The sequence below is a fragment of the Argiope bruennichi genome, chromosome 2, assembly GCF_947563725.1.
Source record: "Argiope bruennichi chromosome 2, qqArgBrue1.1, whole genome shotgun sequence".
NCBI lineage: Eukaryota > Metazoa > Arthropoda > Arachnida > Araneae > Araneidae > Argiope > Argiope bruennichi.
The window spans coordinates 132,983,059-133,003,270 of NC_079152.1; the positions used below are offsets into that span (position 1 = coordinate 132,983,059).

At 28.2% G+C, this 20,212-nt stretch overlaps 2 protein-coding genes across 5 annotated transcripts in view; one reads left to right on the forward strand and one right to left on the reverse strand.

Annotated features, from left to right (window-relative positions):
• LOC129962395 (toxin CSTX-20-like) overlaps positions 1–11,063 on the reverse strand; it is a 385,421-nt gene extending 374,358 nt beyond the window's left edge. For 2 of the 3 annotated variants that reach the window (XM_056076150.1, XM_056076149.1), the window contains exons 1-4: positions 10,913–11,063; positions 8,840–8,954; positions 3,251–3,369; positions 1,642–1,729 (exon numbers count right to left, since the gene is read on the reverse strand). In XM_056076150.1, the coding sequence (XP_055932125.1) occupies positions 1,643–1,729; positions 3,251–3,369; positions 8,840–8,954; positions 10,913–10,954 (363 nt within the window). In that variant the 5' untranslated portion in view covers positions 10,955–11,063 and the 3' untranslated portion in view covers position 1,642. Of the gene's footprint in view, positions 1–1,584; positions 1,730–3,250; positions 3,370–8,839; positions 8,955–10,912 lie in introns of those variants that run through there. The other variant, XM_056076148.1, reaches the window with a different exon arrangement.
• LOC129962384 (voltage-dependent calcium channel subunit alpha-2/delta-3-like) overlaps positions 1–20,212 on the forward strand; it is a 452,772-nt gene that overhangs the window by 122,757 nt on the left and 309,803 nt on the right. The gene's annotated exons all lie outside the window — the stretch shown is intronic.

Consider the following 20,212-nt stretch of genomic DNA (forward strand, 5'->3'; position numbering starts at 1 on the left):
ATGCGTTTGACTTCTTTCCATCTCCGTTGTCTTGCATAGAATCATGAAGTATCATTTAAATCATTCTTAAAAATGCGAGATACAAATGCTTTCTATATGTGAGATACTATGCAAAACTCTTTATATGCGACGTTCTTGTATAGTGAGCAGTGAAATCTCGATATTTCTAATTTTCTTTTGCTTTATATATTTACATTTTTATTAGGAATTTTTTAATGACCATTTTTGCCGTAAGCTACATTTTTTGTGTTTTTAAGATAAGATACGCATCGTTAATATTCGACTGTACAAAGCACAATTTTATGCTGTACAAAAAATTTTCTACATCTAAATAATCAAGTGTAGATTAGTACAGAAAAAAGAATTAAGTACTTTTATTTAGAAATGAATTTCTAAGTTAATTAAGTAAAGCATTAACTTAGTAATTGATATTTCTTCACTAACAATATCTAACATAAATGAATTCCTTCAAGCAAAGAACAGAAGCTTTAAAATTGCCTTCCAATCAAGTATATGGAAAATAAATTGTTTTGCTAATTATTAGTTTTTTAATTAATGAGAAAGATTGAAGTAACGATGTAAGTTTCAATTTTTTGCTTATTTAAAAGAATTAACTAATCTTACCTAATAATCTAATAAATTAGAAATTTGAACTTGATTTTGATATTTGATGATTTATTTGCTATTTTTTTATGAAACAAACATGAGATTTAAAATAACTTGGGCTTTACTTATTAAACGAATGTATCTTTAAATTCGAAACTATTTACAAGAATGAAATATCTGAAATTTAAAATGTTTCTAATTGACATTCTGCTCAAATGCATCTAAAATATTAATTTTAATGAGATTTTTATTTTAAACTTAATACATATTATATTTAGTTATATTTAGAGTTAAATGTAATAATACGTAATTAAACAAATGATTTCATAAATATGTTCACTTATTTTTCAAAAAACAAACGCTGTAAAAAAATCAAATATTTGTTGAGGAGTTCTTTCCAAACTTTAAAATTTTCATACTAAGATAACATTTTCAATTACAATTACATTTAATGCGACAAGATTATATAATAATATGCGACATATGCGACAACAGATTATATAATAATTTATATGTAATAATATACGAAACATTTTTACATGGCAACTTTTATTTATCTATCTTATTCTTACGTTTCTATAAAGAAACCTTGCAGAAGTGTTGGTTTAAATGCATTTAGAAATGTTTATTCAAGCAAATTCCCTTTTCATAATGAATGTTTCTATTCGAATTTGGTTTTAAAACTGAAAATCTCATATATAAATTTTTTACTAACTAGATATTTGACTTTAATCTACGTAAATATTACTAATAATACGTTTAGGAAGTGTTAGTGTTAAAAACTTGAAATCTAACTAAAATTGGACAATATCATATCACTAACTTTTTCATATACGCCTATAATTTAAAAGTTTCTTTTGTATTGAATGTGCAAACATTTCTTTAATCATTGTTAAAATGCTTTTTCAAAGAAAATGTCAATTCGCATAATCTCATAATATAAATTTTTTTTGTCAAATATATTAATCTACTTGACACTTTAGAATCAAATTATTACGACGGTATTTATTGATAAAAACTCTTCTGTTTATATTCATTATTCTGGGTCAGGGTCTGGGAAGGGGGTTTCTTCCGTTTCATCTTCGCCTGGAACAACGCACTCTGGTCTGTGTCGGATGATGTGCTGAAAATGAAATACATATTATTAAATGTATATATTAAAGAAAATATTATTATCGATTGTTTGACATATACTTTAAAACAAAGTTTCTGTGTGTGTGTGTGTGTGTGTGTGTGTGTGTGTGTGTGTGTGTGTGTGTGTGTGTGTGTGTGTGTGTGTGTGTGTGTGTGTGTGTGTGTGTGTGTGTGTGTGTGTGTGTGTGTGTGTTTTCATTTCAAGATATGCTCACTTTTTCCTGTGTTTTCGGTTTTAGTTGCTAACAATAAATTCGTTTCGCAATCAAACATTCAGCGGATAATAAAATGCATGAATGATATATCGATCAAATACAAATTAAAATATATTAATTTTTGAATAATCATTTTTTTTAAATTTCATTGAATTGCTTAAAATAAGTTGAAAGTTCGAATTAGTTGAAGAGACTTGATTAAAATAGTCTTTAAAATAATCGTTTGGGGAATTTCAATGAAGTAAATAAAATATGAAGAATTTCTTTTATAAGTGGGATTTGTAATTCTAAGATACTCGAATAAAATATTCGATGTAAGAATTTGGGGGACTTCGATCGTTGTGTACTATGACACATGGAATTGCGATCATAAGTTACTGAGTCCTTGTTCGAAAATGATGAATAAATGGACGTACTTATACAAAATATTTTAATCCTTAGTTTAAAAACAGTTTCTGATTCTTGTTATGCTGAATAACAAGAATCAGAAACTTCCTTTCTTCCATTCTTCCATATTATTTGAAGTAGTTTGAGAAAGGTAATGGAATTATTTTCGAAAATAGAGACATCACAATTTCTTAAACTTTTTTTCAACTTTATTATTTTTATTGTCATGACAAAAGAATGTTGTATAATGAAGTATTTATCACCATGTGTTTATTGCTAGTATTGGGATTTAAATTTTCATGATTTCGGTACTAATTAAAAATAACATTAATTAACATAAATGTTTTTTAATATATGATATAACACCTTTAGAATTACAAACTTGCAGTTATAATTAATATTGAATTGATTGAAATATAATTATATTAATATTTTCTTAATACTAATAAAGAAATGCACATTTTTTATAGTTGTTTGACAAAATGGGAAATAATATAATAGCGATTTTACCTCTTCAAACACGAAATAAATATAAAGCATCCAAAATATATATTTTATTAAAAAATGTTAATCAAATTACATCTCTTTAATAAAGTAGTTTCTTCGATGCACAAAATTACATTTAGCATAATTTCCATGCCTATCTTTAAATTATTACACCTTTCTTTTGTATGATTTTTGAAATCACTGAAATATATTATTGTGACTTTTAAAAATCATTAGAATTATTATGTTTCACAGATCACGTAAACGACATTAATTACATTTTTATGAAATGTAATTAAGACATTATATATATTTTTAATCAGTTGCCATAGGAAAAATCTCCATCAATAAAGTTAATTCAATTTGAATAAATTACATTAAATGTGGAATACTTTGAAAGTTTCAAATGATATGTAACTTACGTTTCCAATCTTAATCTCGTGTTTTGCGACACATTCCAATCCTTCCTTGCAAGGGCACTGGAAGTGATACATGTCGGGTCTTTCTTCAGTATCCTTTAGAAGTGGTGTGCACGATTCACCTGAAAAAGAGATATTATTAATAATTTTGAGAACTGCATTCTCGATCCATATATGATATTAAATTCATTTATCCCTATCTAAAATTCTTAATTTCCAGTTTTCTTTCTGTGATAATGTGATTATTTACAAATAATTGGAACCACTCAAGATGAAGAAAGCTCATAACGTTTTTTTTAATACGAATAGTTTTATTTCTTCAATTAGGGTAACCGACATCGCTTTGACTGTTGGAGGAAACATTGTCGCCCTTCCTTCCGGGAAATGATCCGATTGTGAAGAGCAAACCATATTACGTATGGAAAATCTCAAATCAGTCCATGAGTTGAACCATGAATAAGTCCAAATGATTCAATAAAAGATAAAGATTCATGAGTTGTACCGTGAATAAGTCCAACTGGTTCAATAAAAGATAAAGAAGTTTTATTCTACTCGAAAACACAATGAACAATAGCGGATACAGCTGAAACTTACACAAGGATAGCATTTGCAGCAAACAGTAATTCATAAGTAGCAAATCCCTTTTAAACAATTGTAACAGTGGAAAGCACTCACTGAGTACTTCAAAGGGAGGCTTCACTGAATCTGTTTCTCCCGACTCGATCAACGCTTCTGATTCTGGGATTTTTTATACCCTCCTATATATTACTCTTAGGTTTTTATAGCCACCGTGACAGGCCATCGAATGGTCTAAAAGAAAACTCCGGATCTCGAGCTCCAGAAGGGCAATCACCAAGATTCTGGATTTTTTGCCCAAATGTTCGCCAAGTTTGTCGCCAATAATGAGGGTCATTTTTATATCTGTAAATCCGCCTTCCTTACCAGGGCTCTTATTGCTTAGACCAGCAGTATTAGTATTAACCGCACGCCGTTTGGGCTGATTATTCAAAATTTGCATGAAATCTAGACACTAGACTAGACTAGAATTATTAAGCTTATGATTTTATGTCAATTTAATACATCATTAAGAATATGTACCAATCTAAAGTAATGGCTTCAAATTTGTAGTCCTCAACTTTTAACTCTATAGTCCAGTAAATAAGACAGATTCTAATAAAATTTTTAGCAAATATTTTGAGGCTTAGTTTTAAAGTTTTCTAACTGAATTCGCAACAAGATTTGAAAATTATAAGTATTTAAAAAATTGTTTCGTTCCTTGAGTGTTTTCTTTGTCTCTTTCTTAAAAGATATAGAATGAGAGATGCAAATGGAGGCTTTTCTAAATTTTGAAAGACTAATTCATTAAAATTTGGATATTTAAACTTTATAAATATTTGCTAGCCATGTTTGATTTGGTAAAAATTGGCATATAAAATTGCTCATACATTCGACCTCAAAAAGATCTTCAAATCTGACATATGAAATTATTTACATGTGATGGAGTTCTTATTTGTGCTAGCAATTATTTACAATTTTAAAAGATAATAAGACCCCTGTCATTTTCAGAATTACTGACATTCATCTTGGTCAGTTTTAGAAGCAATTAATGCGGATAAAATATCCTCCTAAATAGGAAAGTTGGGGGCAAAGAAAATAAAGCATTGAATATATCAACGTTCCTGCATTTTTTCTCTGCTTTCTTGCTTATTTGACATGTATTTGGATTTGAGTTTGAAACCCTTGCTCTACAGGCTTACTCGTCTATACCCTCCCCCTTTTTCCTAGTCATTATAAAATAGTTTAGTTATATTAATGATCCATTTTGAAGCACCACGAGATCTGTTTTAGGATGGATTTCGTAATTTTTAACCGTGGTCAAATAATGGGAACAACACCAGTTGCTTACGTTGGAACTGGATATCAAATCTCTAGTTCTCTAGACCCCTGTCTTGGGTACTTTTGGAAGTGACAAGCAATTAAAATTGAATTATAATATTAATAAAAAAGTTAAACTCACAAATTGAATAAATGCTTCGTCTTGTTAATCAGTATTTTAGCCAAATTCCATAATATTTTGCTACTAATATTGTAAGATCTCTGAAATATCAACTTTAACTTATATTTCATTCAGAATAAGAAGATCATAGCAGTAATTAATTCCGCCAAGGCAAAGTAAAGTTGATGCAAATTTGAAATTTATTATGCTATCTTATATCTCAATACTTCCATGATTATTTCATAGTATGTACTTGCATATGTTCGGGATACAAAATACGCAGATGCATCTAGAGCGGGAGCTACCATAATTTTTCTTCATCCGAACTTAAATTAAATTACCTAAAAATGATAATGCTTTCTTGTATTAATTGTTTTCTGTATGTGCGTGCGCCCTCCGAATGAATGCAACAAAGAAAAAAAATGTTTATGCTTTCTTTGCGTGTGTGTTCTACTCTGTAATGAAAATCTTTATAACCGAGTGAAAAATAAAAACAAATTATGAGCAGTAAAAGATTTTCTTCGCTGAAATACTTTTATTCCCCGAAGGAAATAAATTACATCAATTTTAGTCACATAATTATGAGTTTTGATGATTACACTAATCTCCAAAGATAATGCATACGAATCGCGTCCTCAGCATAGTGATAATGAAAGTACATTTTCTATATTTATAATTTTAATACTTTTATCCTAACATTAAAAAGAACAAGAACGATTCATTGTTCTTGTTACTTATGGCACTTTACAAGCCCACTGACAGTTATCTGTCAGCGATTTAAGCCGAGTGAGCGTCTCTTGTTTTTTCAGTAGCCTCAACTAGGGCCAAGAGTACGACTTAGCTACTTCATGCTTCACATTCGCTAGCACAACCCCTTTTTACCGGGGGGTGGGGGGCACATTCACACGCCTCATAGATAGAACACAGAAGAAAAACAACTATGCCCGAACCGGGTCGCCCTGATCACGGGGAAGACCCTGCTACCCCTATGCCAGGACGCCAGCAGAATAATTCATTGTTATTTGTTTTTGTTATTAGCTTCAAAGTTAAATATTAAAATAAATGTTAGCTTTCTAAATCTATTATCCACATTTTAGACTCCTCCATGAAATATTTTACAGATAATTTCTGCTTAAAGCATAAATTTGGGGCAATCTAGTATTGTTTCAATGTCTCTCATGCAAGTAATTTGACACAAATGATTTTTTTAAAACGCTTTCTACATTCTCGTATACTTAGTATAGAGAAAGTGATGTAATAATAAAAAATTCTGATCTCGAGATTTTGACGAATTTCCATGTTTTAGATTTCACTGATTTCGAAGAACATACTTTTGGAAAATATTCATGCATCTGTCTGTCTATGACAAAGATAATACTTTAAAGTAGAAGGATGAAACTATGTTTGTGTTCTTTACACGAAAATTGAAGATTTTTTTTCAAATTTTGTGTAAAATCCATTCAGAAGAAGTCCATCTGTTCGGCTGTTCGAATATAAGTTAATGTGATAACTACAAAACGAGAAGATCTAAATGGATAAACTTTGGCATACACATTTACAATCTATATTGTATACATCCATCAAACTTTGAGCTAAATCCAATGAGGGGGTGACTAGTTGTCGGTTTGTGCTTTCAGAAACAGAAAAACGCGTTAACTAAAGAACGCTATGAATTAAATATATTAAATATGGTATGGGATTTTGAGACTACAAGTGTAAATTTTTGCTTCGCTCAATTGGAGAAAACGTATCTGAAATATAGATTCGATTTTCAGATGTAATTAACTGGATGTCAGAGCTTAATCGGTAAATAACTCGCAAAAGATAACACGATCGATTCATTAAAAATTTTAAATTCAGGCCAATAGTTAATATTTCGTACTATTTTACGCCTATTCAAGGCGTTCTCTGGGATAACAGCTTTATTAGAGGGCATGCGAGAAAGTTTAGCGGAGACCATTCTCGCTGGTTAATAATTAGAATTAAAAGAAATGATAAATACATGTATTCATAACGAAGTGATTGTGGTATTATAGGATTTTCAAATATGTATTAATTATAAATTCCTATTTGCTTCACATAAATAATATTTGGGATTACTTCTAATTCTTGAAGTAACAAGTAATTTTTTACTGCATATTATTATTCGATATCATTCATTTTATCCCATTTTAAACTATGATGAAGTTAAAATGTTGGATTCGAAGGCTAGTAGAAATTCATGTCATTCTGCTCATTTTTGGCTGTCAAATTTAAATAAATGCAAGAGAATAGTACGAATAAATTCTTACTTATTTTTGACAATTTGAAACTAATTTTAAGCAATCTTATTAAGCTTTAACTGGTATAAAAAGTTTAGATTTAGAAAATTAATTATGCAATGAGAGACAATTCCAAGAAACGCATCTTCGCAAGATGTCGCAATGAAGTTTCTTATGTTGCAATCTTCTGAAATTAATTACTGGATTAAATGGATTGACTTTTCATCCAACTGATTGGAATTGATACAATTTTGCATATCTAATACAAAAATGCACAAGTTAATAGAGCTTTCAAAAGTTAACCAGCATCTGCAAAAAAATGGATTCTCAATCGCCTAACCGCATCCATTTATTATAACAATATTTCAGATAAAAATGAAAAAAATTATATTTATAGTTTAATTACAATAGCTTTTTTCAATAACTTTATTATGTTAACTTAACAATAGCTTACTAATAATTCTGATAAGATTTTCTGCGAAATGTCATGAAAGAATAATCATTGCTTATAACGCCAGCCACACAACTATATTCAGTGTGAAAGCTGTTTGATAAATAAAAGCCTTGACCAAAACGTAGGCTTATACACAATACTCTGAAACCGATGTACACCGATCATTTTCATTTCCAAGAAAGCTTCGCTTCGTAGAAGGACGAAAGAAAAGGGGATTTAATCTAACTCTTATTCATTATTTCTGACACAGTGAATTTTCAAGGGAAAAAATACTTTATTCAAAGACTTTCTCATTCTATCTCTCTGTCTTTTTAAAAAAGATACATTTTTGTTTGTTTCGATCTTTTGTTTGTTTAACTGCTCATTCTTTTCAGTTTTCTTTTTCTATTAGGAAAAGTAATCAAGATATTTGTAGAAGAATATATAACAATGTGTATTTCTTTTTATTTTTCAACTGGAAAAGTGAATCCCTAACCTATTTGTTGGCAATTGTTGCGAAATGAATATATATATATATATATATATATATATTTCTTATTGGGAAAATCAGTCCGTAACGATTTGTTAATTTTTGAAGAGTGAATAGTAATTTCTAATTTTCGTTGGTTTGTAGAACTAAAGTTTCATTTCCTGAAAGTCGCAATTCATACCAGAGTCCGAATCAGCGCCTGAAATTTTCCCAATTTATTTCGAAAGATCAAGAGCTTCATCCAATCACAGTCACTTTAACATTATGATTAAGAGCGTAAACATTCGTGTCAAATGAAAATAATTCTTGAAGCGAGTGGCCGCTATACATAATGGGTCCTTTCTAGACGTTTCGCTGTTTAATTAATTATGTACTTATTTAGAAAAATTAATATTAAAAAGTAGTTCCATACCTTCATTTCTCATCTTTTGGCAGTGCCCTCCGAACACAGACACAAGGACGTAATTCACGCAGCATTCCCCATCTTCGCAGTCATCCGCCGATTTGCACCTCTTGGCAAAAACAGTCTACAAGCAACAAACATTTGACTCCTTTAATTGCGACTCTGTTTATGAGCCTTCAAACTAAACATTGTTACTTGGAAATATTGTATAATTTAACGTTAAAGACTGAACTTAAAGTCTTTTCTCATTAAAATTATTTAAAACGTTTTGACTTTTTAAAAAAATTTAGAAGTTAATGTTTCGTTTAAAAGTAAGCGTAAAAAGGTATTTTATTTTGATCATTTTAATAATAATAAAATATAGGACATGAATCAATTATTGAGATCTTTAGAAAAAAATTACTTTGTATCTTTTGAAAAATGAATTTCATATGAAATAATCCCAAATCGCCTTTGTCTTTGAACGTTGTGAATAAACCATTTTTCCTGATGAAAAAGAAAGAAAATTAATAATTTATTCCAAACTTCATTTATTATTGCCTTTATTTTGTAGAAAGTAAAAAATTCTATTTATTTCTTTCCATTAATATTCCATTTTACACAGAAAGTATTCATATCTTTGAAAACAGAGCTAAAAATAATTTGGATAAGAAAAAATTTTAATCATTGTTACATGTTATTTCTAAACCTTTTTTTTTTTGTATTTAAATAAATCTACAAAGAATGAAGTTTAAGAAAATTATAGATGATAGACTCATTATTTTCTTTTAACGATTTTCGAAGAATATGAATAAAGAAACAGATTGATGAAATAAATATTTGCAACTCCGGGATTATATGAATTGATAGACACCTATTTTTGAAATTAAGGTGAAATTTCGAATAATATAATATAATATAATGAATATAAATATAATGAATCTAAATATAATGAATATAAATAATATAATAAAATGAATATAAATGAAATTAAGGTGAAATTTCGGATTTATCACGATTAGACAGAAACAGTTCAAGTAAAACTACAAACCCCTTTTGATATTCACATCATTCGAACATTAGATATGTAAATACATAATTTACCAAGAACTGAACGGTTATCATGGTAATATTTGACTAAAATAGTTAATAAAAAAATTGAAAATGAAATTCGAAACTGTAGTGCTCTAAACATGCAATATCCGATTCAATGAAATTGAAGTCGTTTCTGAAGACCATGGTAATTGAAAATATTACGCTAATATCAAATAGTTAATTTTACCTTTTAAAAATTAGAGGTTAAATCTTTATAGGATGACCAATCAAATGTAATTTGCATCAAACAATATATTATATGATACAAAAAATTGTTCAAAAACTATAAGATAGATGTTATACCAAGATCTGTCACATATGGCTGTCATTACGTCCCGTAACATGAAATATATATCTCAATTTTAATAGTAATTTACTGAGAAAAATTCTTTTTGTAAATCCAAAAATTACGATATTTTTTCTAATCGAGTTCTAAATATTTACATTAGTTTTCTATGAGAAGGTTTTTTTAATTTAATAGATTTTAAATTAAGATTTTATCAAAATTTTAAGGATTTTTTTTCAAAAACTTGAGAATTAAAAACTTAGTATTAGAGCAAAGTATTGTTCAAAATTCAATTCATTTAAATAAATTTTTCGTATTTATTTTTATGAATTTTTAAAAAATATTTTATGTATATTTTACAGCAAAGCATTTTTTGTTTGGTTTAATGTATTTGTACTAATTTGCTTTGATCTTCAATACATTTTTGTTGCTACTTTATATATATAAATAATAAATTTTCAAAGAAATTGAAATAGTCGAATTATTATCATGTATTTATTTATTTAATTTAAATATTATAGTTTTTTTTTCAATTATGTATTTTTCATCTTAATTTAGGAAGACCATTTGTGATTAACACAGAATAATATGCGACTTTTTTATATTAAATAAATAATTATAGAAGTTTTATACACTTTAATATCATTGATTTTTCTTTCAAACAAAAAACATTTTTTTTTAAACTATCATGCAAATTAGCGAAATATATTTATTTTACTCACTGTGGCAGATACAACCATTAAAGCGAACACAATCCACTTCATCGTTTCTAATTCGTTTTGCAGGTGCAGTAAAAATGTTATGACTACATACCTGTTTCCCAGATTTACTTCCTTTTATAACCTTAATATTCGTGCCCTTGAGAATATCAGAAACAATTGGCAGCATCCGTTTTCGATAGTGTAAAAAGGCGAAAATATATTTAACTGACATAGTTTGGAGCGATAAGATAAAACTATACATTTTTTACACCTGAAATAATATCATTAATTCTCACCGGTCCTTCCAGACAAAAATGCACTTGTATAGTCATTTTTGACGATAATAACTATCTGACATTTTGCAAAGAGCAAATGCTGTAGAATCATGGAGAAGCTCAAAGATTAAATTAGGATTTTAGAGTTTTAATTTTCTTTTTAATATAAATTGATGTTAACATGCTGTTATTGAAATATAGCCACAAAATGTATTAAAATGGAAGAAATATTACCTGAAACCAAATCTGACATGGGATTTTTTAGAGAATCTAAAGGATTTATTTCGACCAAACATTTTTTTTCTTATTAAATTTCTTCCCTTCAATGAATAGTTCATTTATTAAAAGGGTGTTTTTTTTGCTGCTGTTTTTAAAACTTTTGAATGATTAAGAACTTTTTATTGTTTAAAAATGGAATGTGATATACAATATGTTTTCTCAATAACAAAATAAATAAGTACTTCGATTATGGGCTGACCTGCAGAAAAGCCAAATTCTATTGGTTCTAAATTCTCCAAAAAAAAATCTATAATGACGTCTAATTCTAATGGTAAATCATAATTTCTGTTATTGTTACTAGTTATAGTTAGGAGAGGATGAGGAAAATCCGGAATAAAGAGTAAAATAAACAGTGGATGATTCTTGAATATAAAATAATTATGATACATTGCATTAATTAGAGTAAAAATATATGCATTCATTTTAAAGTAAAAATTTACTCGATGTAATAAGATTTGGCAAAGATTATTCTTCAAAAGCTGATATTTTTAAACAAGATAATTCATTTTTAATCAAACATTTTTAACTTTATTTGACTTACAAATGAAATATAGAACATAACAAATATATAATCGGGCAAAAACAAATCTTTACTTTCTTTTTCCATTCAATTTTTTATAACTTTATTCAAAAAGAGGTAAACTCAGGGTAAAAGAATTTTTCACTCGCTACCTTATTAAAGTCCAAGTGGCATCCTTATCTGTATTTCAAGATGAGATAAACTGATATAAAATTATATGTGAAAACTGTAATATTAAATTAAAATTCCAAACAAATCCATATATCTTCTAAATTGAAGGTTTTATGTTCTCCGTTTAAGGAATATCAAAACAAGAATGAAAGAATTTTTTAACTAATTTGATATAGAGATTACAGTTAAAGTAATTAGTAAAATTATTTTCTCCTTAAAACCGATTTTTAAGGCATTAAAATACGATAAGTGATGTTGATATGTTGCTCTGGTATAATATAAATAAATTTTGTTATCGAATTCTCTTAGATAGATATTAATATGTAAAAATAATTTCCACAGTTGAAATGTAAGTAAATATTATTATATCTTCCAAAAATTTCAACTTAATTTTTCGTCTTACGTTGATTTATATAAAGGAAATAAAAGTAGAGAAGCAATAGCTCTAAGTGACTAAATATACAACAACTAAATGTTGCTATTTTAATGTGGACAAAAGTTCGAGTGTCTTTTTATTTTTAAAGCTCGTTTTCTCTTAAAGATGTTTCATCTTATTGAGCCACTTCTTTCACAAATTGTCGTTTTATCTGAAATCATGTATTTATGATTTTTATAATTTAGAAATTTCCTGGTAATGTAATCGTTTTTTGTTTTTTTTTTTTCGTAAATCATCATAGGCATATATATATTTAGTCATGGTAAGTTGTGGAATGAGAATATAAGCATTTGTTATTCTATAGTAAGCAATTATTACTAAATAAAAATTGTGTAACAAAATTACAGATATTTTGCTTTGAACTAAATTTTGTTATTAAAATTTCCATGGGCTTAATTGTTAAAAATTTATATTTAATAAATTATCTCTCTAATAATTATAGCAATTATTCTAATAAGAAAAACTAAAGCATTTATCTTGATACGAACAGTTTATCACAAACATTTTTAATATCCGTAATAAATCAATGTCAGATTTATAAGCACATAATTAAGACCTGAAGAAAAAATAAAAGCAGATATAATAAGACAAAAACTTTCTTTTTAATTAAAATTGGTACTTTAGATTTTTTTTTTTTTTTTTTTTTTTAGCTCTAGCATTATGAGTTTTTTATATTCATTTTTAAAAGAATAAAATATTCGTTTAGAAATAGGAGATAAATGAAAGATTTAAACGTAGCTAAATATAACTAAATCAAATCATCATTAAATGTTAATAATTCAACATATTTCTGAAATAATTATTGTAAGGATAGAAATTGAAATTTTATTTTTTTTATTTAAATAGTGTGTGCATTTTAATTTTACAAAAATGTTGCACTGTATTTCGAAACTTTAAATTAAATAGAAATAACCATTTCTAAAAAAAATTGTTAGCTTAAACAAATTATACCGACGTCATTTTACATGACCAAACTGTGAGCTCAGGAATTTTAATTTTTAGCTAAACTACCTTAATATCAAATTTTTAAAAATTTACATGAAATAAATATGATTTTATAACAATGAAGACATGAAATGAATATAGCTAATGGTTAATATTAATGATACGAAAAGCTTTTTTATTAATTTATCTGATAATATCATAATATATATGCAGGGTGTTGCCGAATTCGACCGACACATTCAGAGGAGTGATAGAAGGCATCAAGAGGATAAAGAATCCCCATACAACTTGGGGTCCCAAACGATGTTTAATAGGTGAAAATCACAAAACTATAGAGAGTCTGAAAACTGTTGGAAACTGTAAAAAAATTAATAAAAAATAACAAATGGTGTTTCAACTATGAATTTTTTTAATTGAAAGCACATTCTTAAAAGCTTTTTTCACGCTGGTAACCTTCGGATTTGATGATCTACGGGGGTCGTGAATTACTGAAAAAGAAAAAGTAGTTTAGAACCCATATTTGCAAAAATATTAAAACTTCAAGAAAAGTAAAAGCTTGAAAATGCAAGGAATTTCTTATTCTGTAATTTGATATAAGCGTGTAGTTTGAGAACTGTGGAGTTTTAAAGATATTCAAGAAAAACTAAAATGGGAAACAGAAACCATCGCTGCAACATCAGTACCGATGTTCGTAAAGAGCATTGTCAAATTCAAAAGATAAATTCAGAGCAAAGATAATAGGCATGAAGTAGAATTTCCAGAAAATATTTGGTCACAGGTAGCATTTTTCAATGAAAATCGCAAATCGGGTGGAGTTCGCACTCTGGATTCTTGATGCCACAGAGAAAGATGCACACTCTTCTGCTGGAGTTTTATTCTCAGGTGAAGTCTGCTTTACGAGAGAAGGTGTCATCAACACGCACAATGCGAATATTTGGTCATTCGAAAATGACCATGACTATATTGTCGACTATATTGTCGAACGTACAATATAAGTTTGATATTAACATCTGGGCAGAGTCATCTATTTGGATTGTATCTTCTTCCCGAACGCATCAGTGGCACAAAGTACCTTGTTTTCTTCTAGCACGTTATTCCGGATTTACTGCAGGGAACACAGGCAATTGTACACCAGAACATTTTGTTATTGCATGATGGAGCACCAGCACATTTTAGTTACATTCGTGAAATCTGACTTGTTATTTGAGAATAAAGACCCTCCATTTTGCAATGCTCATTAATGAATGCTTGTTCACTGATTTTATTTTTCTCGAACGCATGAAAAATTTACATTGGAGAAGGCTTCTTCTCGATAACCTTGTTCCTAATCCTCGCATTCATAGGGCCATTTTCTTCGCCAGACTCATTGTCTTTTCGGCGTCTGTTTTTTCTTGACAATCTTTAAAACTTCCCTGTTCTCACACTATACGCTTATATCAAATTATTGAGTATAAAGTTTCTTAAATTTTCAAGCTTTTATTTTTCTTCTTGTACAAATACGACTCCTAAATTACTTTTCCGATTTCAGTCATTTACTACCCCTTAGATCATCAAATCCGCTTGTTACCAACATGAAAAAAAGCTTTTAATAATGTGCTTTTACTTAAAAAAAATTCGTGGTTAAAACACCATTTGTTATTTTTTTATTAATTTTTTAGAGTTTCCAACAATTCTCCGACTCCTAAATTTTAGCGATTTTCCCCTATTAAACGTCGTTTGGGGCCCCATATTGTATGGTGATTATCCTCGTAATGGCTACTAAATACCCCTCTGAATGTGTCGGTCTAATTCGGAAACACCCTGTATATAAATTCAATCTATCTGAGTTCAAAAAGTAAATTATTTTCTAATCACTTAAACCCAAGTTTATGATTTTCACTCGTTCTTTCTATTTTATTTTCCCACGCTTACGAATGGTTTAGGTTTGCGTATGCCGAAACAAAAATGCTGTCTCAACGAATTCTTTTCTAAAATTATTTTAAATTCTGAATACTTTTTCATAGCCTATTTATCCTACTTATTGCCATCGTATTTGGATTACAATACTTCCTTGTTGGATTCATGACAAAGAAATCTTAATAATATCTGAAAATTAAACTATTTTCATAAACACAAGCAGGCACGCGTGTGTTTGTGTGTGTTTAAAATCGATTTGTTGAGTTTTTTGCTCTTACAATGAAGTTTATGATTTGAAAATTAAAATAAACCTACGAAAATTATCTTCCTTCGACTTTTTCCATACACTTCTATAATATTTTTTTGACATTGTAATACAGCGAAGACAAACAAGATTGTTTTTTAATATCTTTGCTTTGATAGTTTGGTCTCAAATTTAAAGAAAATCAACGAATTTGGATCATGTATTAAATTTCTTTTATACGAGTCAATGAGTTTTTGAATATTAATGCTCACATCGAATAGACAGAGGACTGTTCACCCTGTGAATGTATTTAGTTCGAATTTTCATTCGCATCTGTAATGAAGGGGCTGAAGACATATGCACTCATTTCATCCATCAAACTTGTGGCGTCTCTGAGATATCGCATTTATGTTTACAGGAACGATAAAGCGAACCAGCTTCCTGTAATCGAATTCCATCCAAAATTTGATTAAAAAAAATGTATAATTTTGGTATAAATACTGTATTCCAAATTTCATCACTATTCTCATTTCGAATGCCATGTTCTAAGCCATAGAGTCATCATAATTCCCAAAATAGTTTCTTCAATCTCAGGGATGTCGGAAACTAAAAGATTCATCAAAATCTCGAGTTCGAATTTTTGGGTGATTAGATTGTTTTCTTTTCGCATATGAGAATGTAAAAAGTAAGAGGAAAAAAATGACGGAAAAGAAAAGATATTTCACACATTTCAAACTCTGACGCATTTGGAAGCTGGCAGGCTTTCTTGGTATGATTTCATTCATAAATAAATTTACGAAAAGCAATTCAAAAACTATACTTTTTTTAGTTTACTGATTTTTTTAATTTCATTACTTCCATCTTTGTGCTAATTTATAATTTATTATTCCAAATATTAGTAATTCTTGATATATATATATGTGTGTGTGTGTGTGTGTGTGTGTGTGTGTGTGTGTGTGTGTGTGTGTGTGTGTGTGTGTGTGTGTGTGTGTGTGTGTGTGTGTGTGTGTGTGTGTGTGTGTGTGTGTGTGTGTGTGTTTCTTCAAATTCATCACAAGTTAGTATTAAGTGTATGAAATCGGGTTTTAATTAAATTAATTAAATCTCTGATAATTAAATTATGAAGATATTGTAAATGCGTAGCTTCCATAAAGAATAATAAATTTAAAAATCAGGAAGCGAAGTATCAGGAAGCGAATGAGCCTTTACAAACATGAAACAAGTGAAGTTAAATAAAAGTGTGTAAGAGTTGGTGACCACAACGTTAGTCAAAGTAACCTTATTACCGGTCTTGCGAGACAAAGCGAAATCAGAAAGCCAAGAGAATGAGTGATCGTTGTTTTAGGAACGAGTTATCGCTTTTCCCTTCAGCAATGTTTAAAGAGTAATCAACGCATATTCTAGGAAAAGATTATTTCAGATGTCAAAACAATTAATGTGAAAGATTTTTTTCTAAAATTTTTCAAGAGTTGAATGAAGGTTTAGAGCTGAAAAATACTTTTTTAGTATAAATTATTTTTAAATTTGACAGTTTTCTAACGTAAAGATAAAAATGATTGATTATGCTAAAACAATGACATTTTAACTTTTGATGAAATAGGTTTGTAGAAAAAAATTTCATTCCAGAATATTTAACAAAATTTGATATTTTTTTCTTCTTAAGAGTTTGTCATATTTTTATTGATTTTTTTTTTTTTTTTTTTTTTTGCTTTTCAATCATTCGACTTTGTAATTAATTCTAATGGAAAATATTGTGTACTTCTAATATTGTTTGTGTATGAATCAACAAATCTGTAAATATTGGTATCATTTAACCACTATTAGCATTATTATCATCATCAATGCTTAAAACTTCATTTTTATCATGAATTAATTCTTAATTTTAACAGTTTTCTAAAAGAGAGATAAAAATATATATATAAGATAATTTTACAGTACTCTGCAAATTAATTATCTCTGAAGATCTGTACTTGCCTTGTTAGGATCCATTTTATTATTTCGTACAAGGAACTTGTTTATCCGAAGTGTTGTCTTAGGTTTGATTCCACGTTCACTCATCCATTTTGAAAAAAGTCCCCAATTTGTTTTGTTAATTAATAATCCTAAAATATGATTTATAAGCTCTATCATGAAAAGAGGCTTTGAAAAAAGATCAAATTGTCCTTTTTTATTTCACATATCTCCACAGTGTCACTCATTCGCCATTGCCGTCTTTTTATTGGCGACTTGGCACTCATTGGCAATTCTGGATTCGATTAATGGATTCTAACCGATTGGAATATTTGATATGCATTTTACACTCTGAGTGACAAAGTATATAAGTTGTGGTTAATATGATCAATCGATTATTATGAAGTATAAACTGTAAATAATAGAAAATAATCTTATTGACTCTAATCTATACCATCACTTCACACTATTCATCTGTGCATTGCAAATTACCTAAAGACTAGAAACGCAAAGGTGAAATAATTAACTACCGGCTGAAACGCGCATAGTTTTAATCAAATTTTATTTTAAATCCCCTTGATAATTTCAAAAGTGTTAATCCAATACAAGTTCAGGCGGTAATTATTGTTCGTATACTAATTATTTTTATATACTAATTATTGTATTTATCCAATTAGTACTAGTATTTGGAGCTTATAACATTACTTTCGAAAATTTACAAAATTGTAAAAGTACCATGGATATTTTAATATTGTTCGTGAAACATTTTATTAAACTTGCTTTCGACTCATTTTAATTTTAAGTTATTTTAACTTCTATTAAGTATTCTAATTGCTTTAATCTCTTATCAATTAAATGATTTAGAAATCATGTCGCATTTATAAATTTTTTTTCGTTATCAGAAAGTGAATTATCAAATTACATGAAAATAATGAACGAAAACTGTCTACAAATATCTGTTTTCTTCTACATAGTAGGTATAAAAGAACTTTATTATTATAAAAGCTTAATTTTTTTCAAAAGCTTTAAAAAGTGTGATTTTTAAGAAATAATATCAATATCCGTTACTTAATTTTCAAAATTTTATTGAGAAATTTGTGCTATAACTATAAAAAAAAATGATTTGAGAAACCTTCTTGTCAAATTTTGTTGTGCGTTTGTTCATTTGAAAAAATTATGGTCCATTTAAATTTTAGTTTAATAAATATTTAAAATAATATGTTTCATATCAAAATGTATTAATATTTAATTCTAGCCAACTTTGGCAACCAGCCGGTTCGCCAAACTTAATGCTCGTTAAAATTTTAATAATTAAATATTTTATGTAATTCCTACTTTTATAGCTTCTTCATTAAAATATCTTAAAACTTCAAATTTTGATAGTCATATAATTCACTCATGGTATTATAAAGGCCTTCAATCATAACGTAATATGTATCTCTCTAATTTTCTGTTAGCTCCCGTAGAATGCTTTAAATTAAAGTGTAAATGATTAATCTGCAATTAATATAACGATACTTTTTACTGAAACAAAGCATTTTTTTTATAATATGATTACTGAAAACAAAGTTACTGAGCATTGAAACTTTATGGGAGCGAAAGAATATCTTTCTTAATTTATGTAATATCTCATGAATTTGACAACAAAATTTTCTCAGATTCATCATGAGCAGATCGATTAATTAACAATGCTTAGTTTTAAATGCATCAAACACTAAGAAAATAAACAGAATCGTTTAAAATAATCGGTCGAAAACAGGTTAAAAAAACTATTTAAAAAACGATGTACTTAAAACTATAAGCATATCTAAAAAATATATAACTAACATAAATACAATTTAATTACAAAAGTATACAACTAATCTAAAAATAATTTAAATCAAGTCCACATCCGTTGAAAATAGTTGTGAACAATCAGAATACAATGCGCATGCGTGAATTTTCAACGCCAGTTATGGTAACGCAAATGCGTGAATTTTTCTATGCCATTTGTGATAACGCTATGCAGATTAGAAATTTTTAATCTTCTTTATTCTGTTTTATTTTAATTCAAAAGTGCTTCAGAATGAATCTGAAACATCGATTAATTAACAATGTTTAATTTTAAATGCATCAAACATTAAGAAAATAAACAGAATCGTTTGAAATAATCCGCCGAAAAATGTTAAGCCTCTCCTCATTAACGTGAGAAAAAAACAGAAGCCTTACTCATTTGGCGGTGGGGAAATGAATATTTTTTTGGTGGGAAAGTTATTTTTTAATTAATAACTAAAATTCTAATTAAAAATTCAAAAAGGGACCCCAGGTGCATATTCCCGACCTCCAAGGTATACATGTACCAAATTCGTTAGCTGTAGGTCAAACGGTCTGGCCTGTAGAGCGCCAACTCACACACACACACATTGAGCGTTATTATAAGTATAGATTTAAAATGTAATGTTTCATATCAGAACAAATCATTATCATATTCCTCACTTTTAGTGACAAAACATTTTGCTGTGTCATTCAAGTACATTTCTCTGCTCATGTATTTGAATACTTAATGAAATATATTTTTGAAAAAAGTTTTGTCGTATTCATGCACCTATTTGAAATTACATACTTA